This window comes from Vanellus vanellus (assembly GCF_965231255.1).
Source record: "Vanellus vanellus genome assembly, chromosome: 13".
Taxonomy (NCBI): domain Eukaryota; kingdom Metazoa; phylum Chordata; class Aves; order Charadriiformes; family Charadriidae; genus Vanellus; species Vanellus vanellus.
The window spans coordinates 4,577,064-4,597,659 of NC_138918.1; the positions used below are offsets into that span (position 1 = coordinate 4,577,064).

A 20,596-nucleotide genomic window follows, 5' to 3' on the forward strand; every position below is an offset into this window, starting at 1 on the left:
TCGGTGGCTCCCAAGTAGTAAGGTGTGCTTTAAGTAGTTGAAATCATGTAGATAAACATAAAAACCCAAGCAATCCAAGCTTGCGGTTGTGTTGCGCAGACACATCACTTTCCAGTCGTAAAAGTGCAATCCAAGTACTTGTGTTACTGCAGCCTTTAAAACAGTTTTAATCCCCTCCTTGTCCTCTGTAAGAGCCAAACACGTAAGACTATAGTTTCTATAATGATTTTTCCTTTATTTCTTTTTTTTTTATTTTATTTTTTTTTATTTTGTGTCAGAATGTTCTCAGCGAAATTGAAGCCTTTTTTTGTATTGATTTAAAAGTTTGGAACTACGGGGCTATGTTCTTCGTGATTTATCTCACCCTATGGCTTGCTGTTTGACCTCCGGAACCTGAAAGCTGAGCTCAGTTGCACCACTGTCGTTGGATTAATGTTGTTCCTTGAACTGAACACATTAGCACAATATACGTTATTTCTGGGTGTTCCTGGGAAGTGAGCTTCAAGTTGTTATGAATATTTCAGTACACTGTTGCTGAAGCTGGGATCATCTAAGGACAAAAGAGAGGCTAGGTGTGTAGAAAGAGACGATATCCATTAGCGGACTAGCTGATTTAGCTGGAAAAGGCGGAGAGGCGTTTTTGGCTGGGAATCCCTTTATCAGGTTCTGGCAGAGGGGTGAAAGGATGCTTCACCAAACAAGCCGGGGGCATTTTTTCCAACACCGTCAACCAGTCTAAAAGATAGATGACCTCTATCTGCCGTACTTTGCCTTGGTCGTCTCAGCAGATGATTTCTCATTTGCTTATTAACTCATTAACCACAGTGCTGTTCAAAGTTATCTTCATGGATGCCCGCTTAAACATAAAAGGACAGTACACACCCAAGGATAGGAATTTTTAAAAATTTTCAAGGAATATGCTTGGCACATTTTTTCTTCAGACTTCACCCAATTCTGATCAGTACGGTCTCAGTTGGTATAAACGAGCACAGTTGCATTGTCTTCACTAGAGTCAGATGGGTGAAGATCTGTTTTTTTTGCCTTTAACTAGAGGTACCTTCCCTATGGTGCATCTATTTCTGACGTCAAAGAGCATATATTTTTACCAGTAAGTCACTTTTGCATCATAAAAGATTTAACTGGTAACTCCCCAAGCACAGGAGTAATGCAAAGTGCTCCTACCAATACTTGCTAGTTAGCAAAAGTTGAGTGTGTGGTACCCATCTTTTGCGTGATTTTTTGCCCTCCTAAGATGCTGGTTGAGACTGAATAATGTTTAGAAAACCAGTTGCCTTTCTCTGCGTTCACAATCAAATGTCCTTATTTAAGTTCTTCCCAAATTTGTCGCTCAGCTGCTGTATTAGTCTTGCCAGCTCGCCAGTAGCTTGTGACTTTTCCTCTAAGAGTTCATAGCGGAGACTAGAAATATCTTGCTTAATCTCTTTAAGTTCTCCTAAAAGGAGGAAAAAGTTCTTGTTAGCAATATGGAACCAAATAATTAATCTCCATGGTTTTAAGACCTGAGAAAGCATTAATTTCAACGTCCTTGGTCATGAATGTGTGTGGAGCTCCATATGATGTCCCTGCATTTATGCACTTAATATTTGACTTACAAGAAATAACCTGTACTTGCAGTAGTGGTACTGACTGCAACTATGTATGGAAAGTTCACCTTTTTTCTCAGGTTTGTTCTCCCTCCACATATTGATCTCCACCTACACAGGGCGTTTGCAGGAGGGCAGCTATTAAGAGTTAGAAGGAGGTACTTTTTCATCTGCATATAAATCCTATGTCACACCATGGCCATATAAATCCTTATCCACTTCAAAAAAAGAAGTCCTTGGGACAGGCACGGGCAGTATAGTCAGAAATTGCTTTACTTAGACCCCAAGGTTAGGTATTAGCAATATTGTGGATGCTGTAAAGCAAGGAGAGGTAGAACTACAGGGCAGAGCAGGATTATGTAAAGAAAGATCCTATGATATATGCGTTCTGCTAAGGAACGTTAAGGACCCAGAGCTTCAAGAGCATGAAGGTGGCTCAGCATCACCACTGCTCACTTTAGCGCGAGCACGAGCACGGTCTTTCTCTACAGAGGATGTTATTTAAGCTCAACCCTCTTAGTGGCCATATCAATAGCAACGACGTTACTGGCTCTAATCTGTGTCAATTATAAAAATCCACTTGCCTTCATTGACCTCATCATTCTCTCGGTCAACCTGAGCCTTCAGCACGTACCGCTTAATCAGACGTTTCATTATTTTCTGAAAAGAGAACAAAAGCACTTATCTTAACATGAGCTTAACCACATTGCCTTCATTCTAGACTCATTATAAGCAATTCAAACACCTGATTTCACTATGGATAAAACCTGGATTCAGAGGATACAAAGAGACTTTTTTATTGATTTCCCGTTTATTTTACACTTTATATTATGAACTTTGTACTACAAAATGATTGACAGCCATTCCATAATAAGCCCACAAACGAGGCACTTTGGGGGATTTTGTGGGATGCACATGAACGTAGAGTATGTCCCACAGACAGAAAGAAAACACAGATGATCCAACAGCAAGCTAGGAAGTGGGATCCAGACCCTTCCTTTAGCATGTTGCTGTTTAAGGTATCATTAAAAAATGCTTTACAGGAAGGAAGAAGTGATTAATCAATGACGTTAGCAAACTCACTCATGATGGTGAACTAAACATCCGACCCGAGGTTAACAGAAAGACTCTGTTTGCCTTGCAACTGGGGTTTTAGGAGAGGAAATAAATTCAGTGAAGGACAGAGAAAAGAGTTTGAACAGAAGTAGAGAACAGGGCTTAAGTGAGAGAAGTTTCTTGGGGAAATGGCAGATTTTAAGGGACACCCCTAGGGAAAAAAATAGAACCGTGTACACTTATAAAATGGAAGATGATTGTTCGTAAGGAACAGTGTATATGGAAACAGTCAAAGATTGTTATGAATACGAGCTTGCAATGTGATATTGTTCAAAAAACGCCTAAGTTACATATATCTTATATCTAGAGGGAAAGTAACACTGGCAGCCTTGGGCTACACACTGGGTTACAGCTGAAGGCCTACGTCATTGCCAGTTCTTCAGAAAAGACACTCAGCAATAGGGGGAAAAAATCTCGTCTGTGATAAACATGAAAAGGGTTGCTTTATCAGAAGCAATGATTTAGGTGCATCCTCTGCAAACAGAGGGGAGCTCAGTGAGCAGCCAAGAACAGACAGACAAATGTCTTTCGTTAAACAGATGGCCACTGTTAAGGGAAAAGCCTCTCCCAGCGTGGACTCACTTATTCACAGAGCAATTACATGTCTCTGCTTTGAACATCACCGAAAAACACTGCAAGAGTGTGAAATATGAATTAAGAGGTCAGTACACCTGCTCTTTTTTCTTAGTAGCCAAATATGGACTATAGCAGTGTAAAAGGCATATGAACATCAAAGAAGGATCCGGTCATTTGTAAATAGGTCATGCAGTCATGGAATATGGGATGTCTAAGACTGTCCTTGTATCAAAGAGGTGTCTGGCTAACCGGGTGAGTCATTAAGGCAATAGAGATGAGGCACAGAGCACGTACGGTGTGTTGAAGATGGCCAAGGTAGTAGAATCCAGAGGGAGGTAGGGTTGTCACCTGAGAAAACATAAATGAAGTGATGTTTGGGGAAAGTAGGGAAATCCTGGATCCAAAAAGAAATTATTTTTTCAGAACAGACGGCAGAGGAAATTTAGACTAAAACAAGGAGTCAGCACACAGTGAATGCTCTCATTATCTGGAAAAATACGATAACATAACATCTATCTATTCCAGTTCCCATACAGCTTGTATTTTTGATGGACACTACTCAAACATTATCCTGTATTAACCACTATGTGTGACAGAAGTCACAAGCTTGAGGCTGCCTCCTCTGTCAAACACATGTTGTGGTCAGATTTGTCTACAGAAACTAAATATTAAAAATGTGACCACCTTTAAACAAGAGTCTACTTAGCCACTTAGTAGATATTTCTGCCAATAACTTTAGAAAAATAATTCTTTTTTGCCTCAATATTGCACTGTGGCTTCTAAGCTTTGCTTCTCCCCTTCTCCCCAGTACTGCTCCTTTTAGCTAAAATGAGTGAAATAAATAGCCTCTTGGCAAAATAATCTTCGTTACTGCAGGGAAATGCTGAGCAAAACTTACGGACAGCCTCTTGGTAATGAATGCTCAACCTGAAACAATTCAAATACATCTGATTTCTATGAAGTACTGTTCCCCCATTCTCTAAAAGCTCATTGAAATTCTTCAGGTCTTAAGGATCACTTATACGATGCAACAGTCAACTACTGAGTGTTGGTATTAAAATGGTCTTAAGAGAATACGTTCTAGGAACAGGTCAGGCATTTGTAGATTATAACTCTGCACTGAATTCAATCTTTTTAATGTATTTATTGACACAACCTTCGAGCTCTGCGTTTGCCATCAGCTACCTGAACACCTTCTATACCTTCTAGCACAGAGGGAAACGAAGAAAAGGACAGGTTTGTGGCCAAGGCACTGAAATAGGACTCATGAGATTTGAGGCTCGGCTTCTGGTTCGACCATAGGCTTTTGGGGTCTGATATGTCCTATTGGACCTCAGTTCCTTGTCTTTAATGGGGAGGCCATGATGTCTTCCCACTTCACTATTTATAGTGTTTTATTCTGGACCTCACTTATATGCGTTTTTGAAGATCACATTGTTACAGACTTTAATACTGCTATTTAATTCACAGGTTTCTTCTTGATGTTGTGTTTGTGGACACTGCAAATGTCATTTGGAATGAGTGTGGGAGGCCCCAGAGCAGCACTAGTGGGAGGAAATGCTTTGCACCTTCATGTCCCTGGTCAAAATCAGATGCAAGTCAGCAGTGAACAGAGGGGACAACTACTCCCTGGGGCAATCAGGTCTCAAACCTGGTGGTCTTAAACGCACGTGTTATCAGTTCGGCAGTAGAAGAGCTCAATAATGAAGTGGAATTTGAGGGAGTTTGCTCATTTCTCACCTCTTTGCTATTTTGTCCCTCCAAACAGCAAACAGAAATGGTTCTGAGCCTTTAAAAGTGCAAACTATTCCTTCTGTTTTTGTTCCTGACAAATCCTTTTGTGAGTTTTGTAGGTGAAGACATTGTTGATAGCAGGACAGACCGCAGTGCTGAAAGTGGGAAAAACTTGTGAGCTTAGCACAGCACTTCAGCAGTGCTCCATCTTAAAGTCTCAGCTCAAGAGGGTTTGATAAAGGCATCATTTCGCCTGGACTGGTTTATTCCCAGATTATGGCAGCTGTGTGTTGACCTGTTCTTCCTACTTTTCAAATTATTGCATATTTAGGGTCTGCATGTTTTTATTATCCCTCAAGAGCACTATCTATACATACGTACACTCCAAGTCCACTGACTACAGATACCTCACTTGATAAATACCGCTAAAGAAAACAGTTCAGCAAGAAGCTATTGCTTCAAAGGTTTTCCCAGTTGTAGAAGAAAGCTTGCTGGCCAGATTATCAAACTGTTTGTTCTTCTTTATATTTAGATAATCAAGACTATTACACTCCTTCTTATATTATTTGGGCAATTTCTTCCTGCAGCAACTGAAACTTTCTAAGATCATTTGAAGATGAACCTAGTAGGAACATTATTAAAGCAAAATAACACATAGTTATCTTTTTCTACCTGTTTTTCGCAGCTGCCTTTGGCTTTTTCAGCCTTGGAAATAAGGGTTTAATTTACCACAAACATTAGGTGGTCTCATTTAGAAATAATAGCTACAGGAAAAGAACGAGTCCAGCAGAGACTGACACATCTTTCTGTTACCCGTGGGGTTGAATGGACGAGAAAATGTCAGAAACACTGAAATACCATTTTGAGTGGGACACAATCATCTCTTCCCTTTGCCTTTGATGGTATCAAGCCAGCTAACTCCGGGTGCCAGAGTGAATATATCCCATTTCTAACTTAGATTTTTAGATATTCCTCCTATCCCGTCAAAAAAGCCTGAACGACAGTAGAAATTTATTACTGGTCTGCTGCACAGCTTAGGAGCCCTTTGTGCTGGATTCTGTACCAACACAAGACAAACCACTTCTAGAATTGCCATTGCACATTTTATCCAACGTAACTATTACTTTCCTCAACTCTCTTAAAGGTCGGTTCCTTCAGACATATCACTTGCCATCAGATTCCTTTTTACTTTATGTTAAAAAATAAGGAAAAAATCCCATGGGACACGTTTTGCTTATTGTGTTACCCTACTATACACATACTATATGCCCTACCTATACACAGGTATTTTTGAACCGTACCACATTGCAGGTTTAGCTTGGTAGAACAGTCGCCACCAGAGAAAGCACATGCAAATGTTAATGCAAAGCCTGGAGAGATGACGCTGTGTCCTGACAAATGGAATGCTGTCAATGCAAGACTGGAGGATTGAAGCTTGAGTGATATTTCTTGCATTAAATGAAATACCCTTGAGTGGAATTAATCAGCACGACAAACGTTAACACCGTGTGTATTTCTGTGGGACATAGGCTGCGTTTGTCTCGGTGTACCGGGAAGGTGAGGCGCCCCAGCCCAGTCCCGTGCCCGTGCTAAGCCACAGCCTGGCACGTCACAGGATGGCATCGACTGGAAGAGGCAAACACGACCCTTGCGGGTAAGAGCTGCTCACTGACAGACCTCTTCACTGGCTCTTGCTTTCATGCTGTGATTACCTGATATCTTGTGGGCTTGTTATAAGCGTTCTTCCCAGAAAAATTTTCTGTAATTCGAGTGCTAGAGTGAAAACGAACTTTCTGAAATTATAAAACATCATGATATCATTAAATCAATGATAGCTTCTCAGACGCAGACAGCCCCAAACTAAACAGAGCTTTATAAAAACAGTAGGAAATGGTTCAATGCATGAGTCAAATAAAAGCCAGCACATTCAGGCCTAAAAAGTAAACTTCTGAAAGACAGAAAAAGGTTAAAAAACACCAATTATTGGAAAAAATGGATTGTAAATTATTGGTGATTGGCGATTATCAATTTAGAATACAATTTAAAAAAGGAAGAAAAATACTTATGTTTAGAAAGAACAAGTCAATGTGGTACAAAAACAAAAATTCTGAAACAGAATTGATTTTCAGTGGTCCTTTTAAAACAGCAGTACCATTTGCTACTTTTTTAGCTCAACAAAAATACGTGCTTCATTTTAAATAGAGCAGTATTTTTTTCAATCAGAGGACATCACAGCTACTAGTTTTGTATTTTAGAAGCTTCCAAGGAGAGTTTTCTGGAGACTACACACAATATTTGTAAGAGATTTCTTTGACTCTGTTTTCCACCTCTGAACCTTTTGGTCTGAAGGCTAACAAAAAAAATATCATTTATTCAAAGGAATTAAATCATAACATAGATCCAGAGAAGCCAATAAATATCACAGTTCTGCACCTATATGTAAGTGTATGTCCAGGCAAGGCCCCGATTAAGGGTTTTTCTTCCCTGACTGGACCAGGAATCCTGAGAAATAGGTGATTTTTTTTTTTTCTTTTTAAATCAGGACGTTGATAATGACTGGACTAAAATTCTGAAGTAATCATGTAATTTTTTTTTTTTTTTTATTTCTTACTCATCAGGTGTGCCATGGTCTTACAGAGACTGTTTTGAAGATGACCTATGAACAAAATCAATAGGCAAGCAACAAATGACTGGTACTCTTAATTGTTATGATAAAGCTGTGAATTTTGTATGCGCTCCATGAAAAAGTGAAAGCCAGACACTTTCACTCATGTGCCTTGGGGAAGAAGGGACTCAGAGAAAATTTTATTACTTTGGGTTATGCTTTGAAGCAGAAATTAGATTTTAAACAAAGTGAGCTTTGTGTGGTTAGATTCCAATAACATTTTTAAAATATTATCTTTTTAAATCATTATTTGGGATAAAAGACAAAAGTTTCCTTTGTTTCAAGACTCCATTGTTCTAATGGGTCTTTCAGTAATAGATAGTAGTGTTAAAGGAATTTATAGAATAAAATTCCCCAAATGCTTGTCTATCTCGGCGATGCTCACTGTCTTGGGTAGTTAAATTATTTGATAACATGCAGTAGACCCCATGGATATACTTTTCCCTTCAATTTAGGCTCTGGTAGAGACTGAATGAACATCAGAACTGAGCAGTTCTCTTAAATTCATGGCAGCATGATCTCCTCCAAGGCCATGGGCTTTGCCTGGAGCCGGATGGCTCACCCCCAGTTGTAGCGCTCAGCTGTTTGCACCCTCAAGGAGAGCCAAGAGATCCAGACAAAGCCCGAAAGCAGGATGCACGGTACAAAGGTAAACTCTGCAAAGCCTCCTCCAACTTTCCTTCCCTTCGCCTCGGCCTCCCTTATTACGCTTCTTCCCTTTTGCGAGGTTAAACCCTCATCTCAGCTGGAGAGTCCCAACGTCCCCCACTTCTTCATAGCCATGCAGCTATGGTTTTAAAGCCTGGATGGATGGGTCTGAGAGCAGGCGGAGAGAATAGCAACGTGTCCTAGAAAGGCTGGCCAGCCTGCCAAGTAGCCCCACCAACCACTCACATGCACGGACTGTAAGAAATAAGAGACAACACATTTTGGAGGGCCTTTCTTTTTCCCCCAGCAATGGGTTCCCAGTGTTGTTTTCTTGTCCCAAACCCAGCTTGAGCTGAGAAAATTAAATAAATGCCAAGCAAAGCTGTCTCCTCGCATCTTTGAATCCACTAAATTTAATGGCAGCAGCCGAGCAGCTGTGGCTAAATTCCTGTGAATGTTTTGGGCATTTTCTTCTCCAATGTAAAGCAAGCGGACTTGCCCTGTGAGTGGGACTGTGTTTGTTATAAATATATATGTAAATATATATATATATACACACAAACATGCTTCTTCCCATCTCAGTGTTGCAGATAATAATTTCCATGGGCAGTATAATTTTCAGTGATTTCTCTGTCATTTCCCCATGGAAAAGCAAAGCTAATTCTGTTGGGAAGGGTCTGGATGCTGAGCATACTCCTGCGTATCTCTCCTGCTTTGTCACGCGGACCTTCACCAGCGCTGAGGAAAGCGTGCTGCTGTGTAGCCAGTATTTCCAAAGCAAATTTCTCTTTCAAATGACCAAAAGGGCGGTGGCCGAGGCAGGATCTGCCCATTAGTAGCTACGCATCACTAGGCAGATGTAAGTAGAGAGGTTGTTAGTTATAGCTTTAGGTATTTCGGAGGTGTTACTAATCCCTGCTTGGAAACATGGTCCCAAACCTGGAATGGCAGTAAATATTGTCATGACAGTAAAATTAATCTGGAAATCACTTAAAGGAAGGTGGATGTTTTGAAGAGGCATGAAGGCCTGCTGGGTAGGTGAGGAGTCAGACAAGCTGGGAGCCTATTTGTGCCTCTGCTTCTCCCCTTCGTCTTTGACCTTGCTTATTTGGCCTTGGGAAACTCCCTTAGAAAAGTACCCGCTTGTATAAAAGTTGTTCTTTCCCTGCCTAGTACAATGAGGCGATAAGTCTGGGAGGACCCTCTAGGTGCAACGTAATACAAATAACACACAATGACGAGGCCGAGTAAGAGGCTGTGCCTTCCCTGATCTACCTGTGTACCATACAAGCCCCTCCAGAAGGTCCCTGCCATGAATCCTCTCTACAAAGAAAACGAAAAGTGAAGATACAACATACCCGTTGTTTGGAATTCAGCATCCCCATCTCAAGATCATTTTCACAGTTTTTGGCCTTAGATTTGCAGAGTTTTATGAGGCACATTTTTATTCTCAGTATGAGATAATAAAATGATTTAGGGCTTGGCACTAGGTTAAAAGGAGCAGGTAAAGTCCTTCCTTCGTCAAAGTAGGATAGCCAGAGCTTGGCACGTGCAAACTTCCACTCCACATCTGCATCCTCCTTGGGAAGGGAAGAGAAAATAAAAACCCAACACCCAAATGCATAATTAGTAAATAGGAAGGAATTTAGCTATGACAAGGACAAACATACAGGTAGGATTTAACGAGAATCAGATTTCTGTTTGCCAAACCGAGACCCCTGCACACAACGTGTCTTTGTAGGCTTCTCTGTCATGATCTCAAAATAAGGAGAATTTGAACAAAGCAGTGGATAAACAGAGAATATAAGCCCTTCAAATACTAGACTGTTTCCTATTTCCTTAGATATACTTCCAGTAAGGATCTGGTACTTGTGCTGTGCTGATAAATGAATATGTCAGAACATATACAGGCTCATGGAAAGCAGAAGAAACAACAATTGTTTGATTAACTGCAACCCCATCTGTCAGCTAACTGTTATCACTACATTGGCCATAAATCCCCCCTAGAAGAGGTTAGGTTGCTTATTTCTTCTGTCATTAGCTGATTTCCTCATGGATCCTGTTTGCATTCACCATCACGTATCCCCAGATCAATACATGTTAATTCTTCTACTATTCACTCCCTGCCACTAATGAAGGTGGAGAAAACGTTCATCATTCAGTGCCTGTGAATCTCCCTTATGAACTGTCAAGGTGGGCCAGCGCTTCTTCCAAGTACAAGGGCAAGGTTAGCACGTAATTATGGATCTGTTTGGCATTTGTATAGAGGAACAGTCAGGATCATGCATCAGAGCCATTTATCAGGCAAAAGAAAGGTTGAGATACAGCTGCTCTACAGCTGTTTTCATTATGGTTTATATGGAGGTCAGCAACATCAATGGAAGTGTGGGTCTGCCAACACCCTGTACTCATGTACATCTGTGTTCTGCTGAAATTAATAACCTCTGATTACCCCGTACCTCTGAAACCCAGTCAAAAACTGGCATAACACCACTGAGATTAATTCTGTCACAGTTACAGCAATATGTCTTCACCGATGGAGCGGCATTCACGTCTCCCGTTTGGTCTTCTCACTGTAGTTGCACCTCACAAAAGCCTTAAGCTGAATTACAGTAGGGATCACTTGTGAACACTTCTAATGCTTTTCTGTCAAGCAGTTAAGAAGCTACCGATGGAAGCAGTTCTGGCTTATGGCTGGCAAAAGGTTTTTTTCTTTCCATAAATGCAAAGTTGGCAGGAAGCACTAATACTTGAGGCATAAACAGAAGAAAAACAGAAGCAGCTGAAGAGAGATGTTCAGTGGAAAGCGTGAGAACATGGTCTTGTCACTCCAGCTAACAGTAAAGCATGTCCCCACTGACCATAATGGAATTTAATTCCTAAGTAATGACCATCCTCTGTCCTTATTGACATTGCTGTCATCAGATAAACGGATTGGCAAAAGAGACTTTCTCTGCAGTCAGTAGGGATGAGTCACCATCCCTGGAGGTATTTAAAAGGTGTGTAGATGTGGCACTTAGAGACATGGTTTGGTGGTGAACTCTACAGTGCCAGGTTAACAGTTGGACGTGATGACCTTAAAGGTCTTTTCCAATCTAAACAATCCTATGATTCCATAATTCTATGACTCTGTCATTAATCTCCCTGCTAATGAGGACTGAAATGGATTAGTGGGAGATTTACTATTTTTTCGCAGTCCTCAAGTATGAGGATCTGGGCCAAATAGCTCACAATTGTTCTGCTTGCTGTTACTTACAAGTAGTCTTGAACAAAGTTTGGAGTATTTCCACAGAATCAAGAAGGATGAGAAAGTGTTTTTTTCCAGGAAAATGGTCCTCACAAAGTTTAGACTAGACAGTTAATGTAGGCCACCTATTCAGGTATTTTGGTTCAAGAACATCTCTATCATCTACTACAATAAACTAGAAAATGCAGTAAGAGGCGGAAACCCCTTCAGAAGTAAACCTTGTTTCAGTAGAAGAGGATTCAGGAAGATGATCTTAAGTGATTAGAAGCCTTTGGGGAAATGACTCTGCCTTCTGCATGTGGGAGAGCTTCTAGGGCAGAGAACATATGTAAGGTCTCTCTGACATTTAGACTTAGTTACAGCACGCACAAGATGATAGAGTTATATTTGCGCTACAGTACATGGATGAATCAGACATTACAGTGAGAAAATATTTTCAGCTCTGGCCTTTTGCAGTGTCAGGTTCTGAAGGGAGATTAGAACAAATAATTAATACAAACCCAAGTACAGAAGCTTGACATTTAACAAACCAGAAGAAAGAGGTGACTCAGCATTAACATTATCCAATTTTTTTTTTTTCTGCCTTTATTTACATTAGCAGGGAGTTGTTTGTGTCCAAAGCATTTAGCAAATCCAGTCTGCTAATAGCCATATTACTGAACAAGGTTGGGTAAACTCTGCAAACACCTTTCCGCAGAAACCTATTCAAATTCTTTGAGGGCTGTGTTTGTATCCTTTAGAAGTCGCGTTTTGTGAATGCCCATGCAGTTAAGTTTTGAAAACCTAGACTCTCCTCAAAAAAATCTGTCTCAAGGTTGTATGACTGGGGTTTGGAACATATGGAATTTTTAATTGTGCATACATGAACTTCAGACCTATATGGGCTGAGTGTTTAAGCAGTAGAGAATAGGGCAAAAAGCCTGACGGAATATTACTCTATTATAAGCAAACAATGCAGCGAAGGTAACACACATGGATAAATTACCATAACCAACATAACACAGGGGTAAAAAATATCACTAACCGCTTTCACTAAATACATGTAAAGGAAATGGGGCTTCCTCACAGACAGTCATTAAAAACAAGGAAGTTGAAGTTGTTCTAGAAATGATTCACTGTTAATTATTAATTCAATCATAATTTGGGGACAGACACAGCCTTAATTCTTACACAGCGTAAGATCTGTGTTTCGACAACCCTCTAATCTTGCATATGGAATAAGATACAGCTTCCTTGTGTTTTCAACATTTTCATTATCTGTGATATTTAAGTACATTGAGTTTGTAATCTAATTTCTTGTCTTACCTCAATTTCCTGATAGGAGTTGTTGATCATGGCTATTAGCATATTGAGCAGCACCACCACCATAGTCACGTTATATACTCCATAGAGTACATATCCAATATTCTCAATGAATTTATGGTCATACTTCAGCACCACAGATATCACTTCGGATAAGCCAAATATTGACCAGAATAAGGTTTTAAAACTTTCTTCTACCCTAAAAATAAAGCAAACAATCACTTGATAGAGTTGACACCAAGTTAACCAGGCCAAATGCTAATAATAAAAGTGGCAATCTGCCAATATAAACATAATGCCTTGGCATAGTCATTGTAAGCCATTATCCGTCACCCAGGGATGTGCCAAACCATATTTCCTGATTTGAAAAAGAAATATGATTTCTGATTAATACTATAGAATTACAGTGTCCCCTTATTTGCTCCATCTGTTCTTCTTGGGTGTATTATTTGTCGCTTGGATTTTGTGTCCCTACTAAGAACGACTTCTCCATGGACAACTTGCACTTTGGAACATTTTGCGTAGGGCTTTTTAATTCTACTCACTCACCTTATTTCATCCAGAGAAGATAGCCAGAGGTTATCTGGGAAAAGGAAGGAGGAACCTAGTTTGACCTCCTTATATGCAGCTTCCAGGGCAGAAAAGAAGCGTTTACTTCTAACCCAGGAGAAGTGACTGAGAAGTTCTGATTTGCGGTACTAATATAAAGAACACAGAGTGCAAATATAGCCAGACCATAGTCTGGTCTTCTTCCCATCCAGCTTTGGGACTGCAAACAAGTCAAATGCCCAAGCATTTGTAGCAAAAATTTGAAATTAAAGAGTGGTAGAAAATGTTGCAGAGAGGCATTTTGATTTGATTATTACCTTCGCTTGAAAGTAGAAAGGAACCAGAGGAAAATAAAAAGGTTGAAATATAGGAAAAAAAGAGGGGACTAAGCCAACGACAAAGAGAAGCGGGGCTGGAAAGGATGTGGCTGGACTGACAGGTCCAAAGAAGAGTCTGATACAGAGGAGTCAAAGCTGTAACAGGCAGAAAGGGAGCAGCCACAGCTGAAAAGGAAGGAAGGAAGGAAGGAAGGAAGGAAGGAAGGAAGGAAGGAAGGAAGGAAGGAAGGAAGGAAGGAAGGAAGGAAGGAAGGAAGGAAGGAAGGAAGGGGAAGGGAGGGAGGAAGGAAGGAAGGGAGGGAGGAAGGGAGGAAGGAAGGAAGTAGGAGGAGGGATGCTTGTATATCTTGGAAGCCTTTTGCTCAATTTTTAATTTAGAAGCAATTTTGCCTTCACTGAACAATCCTTAGCATGTTAACAGTTAATTATGTCCTCTCTCCCCCTGCCTGCAAGGAAGTAAACACCTTCTAAGAAAACAATGCCATTGACAAATTGTTTTGATTAAATGTTTTTTACTAGAGTGGCAGCCTAATCCTGCTAAATCTGTTTATAAAAACAGATTATAGGCACAAACCATGAAGGGAACAATCCTAAGGGAACAATAAGCTTTACACCAACTCCTGTATCAATTACACCATGCAAAAAAGCAAGAGAAATTAATTTCAACCTTTTGAAAGGCTAGTGCAGGGCTTTGGGCTGTTCCTTTCTCCCAAAGCAAACTGGTATTTATCTCCCATCATAATTTATGGCATTCCATATTCCATTTACAAGTAGTAGTAAGACTGCAGTAAATATTTAAGCATCATTCTCAGCTAATAGAAATGCATTGACTTGTGGGGAGGGACCTTGAGTGGTGTTTCAAGTAGATGTTGCACGACTAAAATGTGGCTTTGTCTTCAGTCTCCGTGATACTCAGAGTCGCAGACACCATGTCCGCTCCCCCTTGTTGCTTTGCACAAGTTTGGGGCACCACGTAAAGACACATTTGTGGGATGAGCTGTGACTGTGCTGCAAACAAGTGGCATCATTACTTTTCCACTTGCTGGACATTTCCTCTGCTGTGACACTCCGCTCTTGTCTCCTGCCCTCATCTGCAGCAAAGGGCAGCTGGCATTAATGTCTCATGTACCCTTCACTTTTATGGTAGCAATCTGGCCAGTGCTTATTCTATGAACGTTGTACTTTCCAGTTAAAGAACACATATAACACCAAAAAACCCTGGCTAAGTCACTTATCAAACTAATAAAAACCATAACCCCCAGCCTTGGTCCCAGCTGCACTCTGCTATTAACCTTCCCTTTTTAATTTGGAAACGTTCCCTTAGTTTTCCACCCTACCGGCAGATTTTAATATAACATGTCAACTCTGCTCCTTTTCCACAGCTTAAGCATTAACCTTTGCTCTGGAGTGGTGCCAGGTTCTCCTTGAAAAGTTAATTAGGGACTGCGAGTGGCCCTGACTGCCCTGAGCACTGCAGAGGAGGCAGGCGAGGGCCAGGGCGCCGGGCTCCAGTGCTAATTTCCATAGTCCTTATTCCCAGTGTCAGCTAAGGGACCAGTGCCCATGGTGGTGGGACTGGGAAGGTGGTGTGAGAGGTGGACCTGACCTGCAGGACCCCAAAACAGTACTCAGCAATACCCCCGGGCAGATGCAGCTCTCCTTCTTGTAGAGGAAACATTTCTAAGGAGACCTTGGACTAGTCCATCCCACCATCCAAAAAGGCTGGATAGTTCTTTCCTTCTCCCTTTTAGATTACTGCCAAATTGCATGAGATTTGGCACAGGTCAGAGAGAACATCAGTTGGGTTGGTTTTTTTTTTTGAGAATATCTCACTAAAGGACAAGACAAGGATGTTTGGAGCCAGGTTCTCAAAGATTCCAAGATGCCAATGTGTCTCATTGTTGCCAGCTAAGCAATTTACCCCCTTCCTGCAAGGTCAGCAGGTGTTTTATCCTTCTCAAAGGCAGACAAATGAAGGAACGGAGAACGTCAGGAATCCTGCCCAAACTGACAGCTCCTGGCAGCAGGAGGATCTGGCAGTGGCAGATTGACTGATGCTCCTTATGGAGAAGGGTATGCTGCAATCTCTCTCTGTACTGTGGTAGAGCCAACTGTTGCAGCAGGGAGAGAGCAGAGATATTTCTTTTTGTTTCAATACACATAGTCTGTAAAAGTTAAACAAAGATTTTCCATCAAGGAAGAGAACAAACAATAGGCAATAATCTAGCTGCATATTTTCCTTGCTTTTGTAAACAGCAGTGTGCTGTTCATCAAAAAAGATCACGGCAAGGCTGTGATTTCATGTCAGTCTTGTGTCCTCCTCTTTACGAAAGCTTAAGGCATCCTTTCAGACCGAGTTATTTCCTTAAATTGATTGGTTGAGGTTTAACGCTGCCAAAAAAGCAATGCAGTCAATATCATCCACAAAAATATCATGTTTTGACAAAGCAAAATGAGAAGAAAAAAGCCTTCAAGCTTCGAGGTAACATTGGCACTGAACAGTGAGTCATATTTCCCTTTGGGGAAAGGGAGATAGAAAACCTCGCGTTGTAGCCTTCAGCCTGATTTGCGATGCGGAAAGCAAGATGAACGCAATCAGCCTTGCCTCCACTTCGATTTTGTTTGCATAGCATGTTCTTAATTACAGGCTGTTTCAAGAGCTGTGTTCTGTACACAGCATACAATAAACAGATAAACATAGCTGGGGTCGGTTGCAACTGCCGTGGAAATGGTCCACGCCAATGCTTTCAGCATTGCAGAACTTCAAAAAAACTGTGAAAGTATACCATGGTTCGCTAAAGAAACTGTGTATTAACCTGTGTGAAGTAAAGTCCACTGCATCTTTAGTTCCTTTGTGTCCAGAACATTAAAATGGAAGAAATTACAGAAACTGGAGTGCTGCGTGCTTGCACTGTAGATGGCAACACAAGTAAAATGGAGCGCATGGTTTCCAAAGAGCAATAGGAAGGAAGGGAAAAGCTGTTAGACCAAACATTCACTTATTATTATTAGAACTAAGCAAGCAATTCACCCTGGACAAATGCACACTTTTTTCTACCTATGTACCATCCTGGGAAGCTGTGGTTTTCTTAAATGCGTGATTTGAAGTTATTCCCCTGAGTAGCTGTTTAAGGTCTCTCACTGAGGCTATCCAGTGAGCTGTCAATTTAATGCCCTTTGAAACTGGCCACAATCAGTTAGCACAAAAATCCAATGGGTCTTTTTCTGTCATGGCTAGCCAAGTCATCTCTGAGAATCAGGTCCCATAATCGAATTGTCAAATTTCTGAGTATAAAACTCACTTTCTGTAAAACTTCACCTGTCCCCATTAGAATTCACAAACATGCCCACCAGAAAATGAATTCAGTGACATCTCTGAAGTCACAGAACGGTTATGAGGACACCAAAGTAAGCAGTATTCTTCTTTACCCCAGTGAATTTTCAGTGAATGAACAGTCGAGTTCCTTATTCAGCTCTAATATTGAAATCTTTATTCTCTTCATGAGTAAGTTAATGGCAGCAGAAGCCTGCCGCCTTCAGCAAGGCCCGCAGGCAGCTCACAAAAAACAGAGAAGGAGACATTACTAGAATTGGGAGCTGCCCATCTGCCAATATAACCTTGCCATTAGCTTATTAAAATTGTTTGAGACTGTATACCTCAGGGTTTCGGGCTTGTTGAATGAGATGTCCGAGAAGGATTTTCGGGATGAATGTTAATCCATTCTCTTTGTTTCATCTGATGAAAGAGTTCATTTTCATCATTTGACACTCCTGTGTGTTTAAATAATCAGAAGAAAGTACATCTATTTTAAATCTCTTCTGAATAAAAGGAAAATTTATGCTCATGAAAAATTTGCTTCCTAACAACATGAAGGCCCTCCAGGATAAGGAGTGACCAGGCTGAAGTTAAGGATGAAGAGCACTGCCTTTTGACAAGACTCTCCCCAATCCCGACATCGCTCGGGCATTTAAGAAATCTTGACTCCAGTGAACAGTCCTCATTGACTAAAGTCAATGTGTGCTCATTATTTCCATCAAAAGACAGTAAATACTGGAAGATCCGCTTAGGTAATGAGTGCTAATGAAAGAGTTACAGCATGGCATTGCATAAGAGATGAAGTTGTGCGCTAGTGACGTGCCTGGGGGAATACCATAACTGAGGGTTACTGTGCCACCAGGCAATCAAGGATGGCATCGACTCGACTTCTCATTAAGCCTTGTGCTTCAAGGGTATCTCCTTCTCTTCAAATAAGAAGCCAGTCACATCCCACACACGCAATTTTCTTCTGCCTTACTACTGAGTACGGAGAACTGTAATTTCATCTGGCCTCATACATCCTTCCATTAAAATGTATCCTGAGGCTAAAGGAGAGGTCTAGAAGACATATTTGGCTCTATTAGAGAAAGTAAACATTATGTTACAAGATACATGTCGCACAAGAGGGTGGAGTGGTAAAACTGGCTCCTGCGCATTTGGAAGGAAACACCCACTCGCAGGATGGAAACGATGCCGAAAAGGTCATTTCTCCTAGAGGAGCTGAAAGCTAAGCCCCCAGCTCGCTGTGCGACACGTTGGAGAAATGGCACATCAAATGCCAGCTGCTGTCTGCTCTGCTTCTGCTAAACGCCGCAGGCTCAGGCGCTACGAGCGTGGCGTGGTTGCCTGGAAGTCAGATCGGAGAAAGAGGAAAATATTATGCCTTTTCCTTTTCCCTCACAGATGGGTGTGTGGGAAGGAAAGTCCCCACCGCGTCCCTAAGGCAAGTCATGGTGGTTTTGTGAGACACAAAGCTAACAACTGCCACGCTGCTGTGCTGGTGCCACATCACAGTGCAAGGCAGGGGGCTTTCCTGTGGATGCATGGGACACGTCCCTCAGACACAGCAGGGTACCGGGATGTCTTCTCCTCTGAAAGCTCCTTCAGGACCTCAGCTGTCCCCCCCAGGGTTGGGGGCTGGGGTTCCCAGCATCCCAGAGAATCAAGGTTGCATTTTGTGCTACCTCTGAAGAGTTGTAGGCTTTCCCTTTTCAAAAGCAGTCTCAGTCTGAACCTCATTCCAGAAGCACTTGTCAACCTCTTTCTCTTCCTGACATCCCTGACAAGGCGGACACAGGGCCTCTGGCACAGCCAACTCCGCGGGGCAAGCGCTGGCAGGTGACCGTGACCCAGGCAGACCCACTGCCCTGCGTGGCATGACGGTCCGTTCAGCTTTCACATGGCCTCTGTTGAAAAGTACCCAGCCAGGATTTAAGAAACACAGCCTAGGCATCCTGGTTTGGTTTGCTGTTTCGAGCATCATGACTAGCAGCTGGATCCCCAGATGTGCGCCTAATAATCACTGCTGCGCTCAGGTTATATCCTAAAACAGACCTCACATAAGCAAAATCCTCCCTTGTTTTACATACATTTCAGCTTGCAGTTTTAAGAACAATAATCTTAGTTCTAACCTTTTGTCCTTGTCTTATTAAACTGAACATCTCACAAAACTTTTGCCAGATCTGTTATTTTAACTTCTAGAAGTAACCGTTTCTGAACTACACGACTCCCTACACTCAGGCCTTGATCTGGCTGCCAGAGCTGGAGGTTGTGGTACGAGTTTCCTTGGCAAAATCTGGATGCGACTTCCCCACGTAGCTGGATTAGAAAGTATCTGAGCAGACCTTGCAACAGCATTGGACCAGAATGGATTGAGACGTGCAAGAGCTGCCACTTTTCCATAGGTACTCACGTTGTAAACGCAGGGTTGTATTTTGCACCAAGGTAGTAAGAGTAAAGGTTGAACATTCCAATCATGAAGGCCAGGAACACCATGATGAAGATGACCATGAACTTGAAGATATCCTTCACAGTCCTCCCCAAAGAGATCTGCAGGGGGCCGAAGCTTTCGTTGGCTGGAAGAATGTAAGCAATGCGGGAGAAGCTGAGTACCACAGCTATTGCATACAGTCCTTCTGAAATGATCTGAGGATCCGAGGGAAGCCACTTGTTCCTGGCTAAAACAATACACGTACATTAGGCATTAGTAAGGAAAAGCGTTAGATGGAAGTTATGATCATAAATGACCCCTTTTCAAGACCGAATCTTGGTTTTGGGCAGGACTTAAAGAAATAAAAGGTTTGGAACAACTGGTCACTGAAGTCCTCAGTCTGCTGTACGCATATGGGTGAGAAGAATTAGTCGTATTTTTCACATGGTGAAGATGAGCAAGTCATTGGGATTTACCAAAGTCGCAGAGCAAATAAATAGCATGGCTTTAAACAAATCTGATATTTTCAGTTTTCTAGCTGAACATCAGCCGTGCTGTGGCCTTTCCATCTGAAGCTCTTGAGATGGGGAACCGAAACCACAACACAGCGGAGTATGGCTATAGATTTGGATACATGGCATTGTGTCAATATTTGGAAAGGAAGTATTAGAGAGCCTGAGATCTATACTCCTACCATTAGATAAGAAAGTTAGGATTTGTGTGGATAAAGCAGGTATAACCATCAAATGTGTCATTTTCACCTTATATTTAAATTAAAACCGATTCTTGCAGTCTAGTCACTCTAATATTTTTAATTTAAAAAGCTTCATGTATGCATGATTTAAAAAGCTTCAGATATGCATGATTTATTTAACCTACTGAAAATTTGAACATTTACATTAACATAGCTTATAAGGGCCCTTGCATCAACTGAGTTTCTTGATGAAAAGATTTTGACTCAGAGCTAGAACATGTGACATCTTTAAGGACACAGCAGTAAACTTAGGCATTATTTTCAGTAATCTAAACCAAAGGAAAAGTAGCAGATGGAGGAATTCGCAGGATCTGGT

General features: G+C 41.4%; 1 protein-coding gene across 2 annotated transcripts in view; it reads right to left on the bottom strand.

Annotated features, from left to right (window-relative positions):
* Positions 1-1,310: 1,310 nt before the first annotated feature.
* The window catches only part of TRPC7 (transient receptor potential cation channel subfamily C member 7), a gene marked incomplete at both ends in the record, with an annotated part of 72,701 nt that continues 53,415 nt past the window's right edge, over positions 1,311-20,596 (bottom strand). Inside the window, 7 exons of one of the 2 annotated variants that reach the window (XM_082490118.1) lie at positions 1,311-1,453; positions 2,189-2,264; positions 3,591-3,644; positions 6,743-6,823; positions 9,702-9,923; positions 12,896-13,091; positions 19,509-19,773. In XM_082490118.1, coding sequence (XP_082346244.1) covers positions 1,311-1,453; positions 2,189-2,264; positions 3,591-3,644; positions 6,743-6,823; positions 9,702-9,923; positions 12,896-13,091; positions 19,509-19,773 — 1,037 coding nt within the window. The remainder of the gene's footprint in view (positions 1,454-2,188; positions 2,265-3,590; positions 3,645-6,742; positions 6,824-9,701; positions 9,924-12,895; positions 13,092-19,508; positions 19,774-20,596) is intronic. The other variant, XM_082490119.1, reaches the window with a different exon arrangement.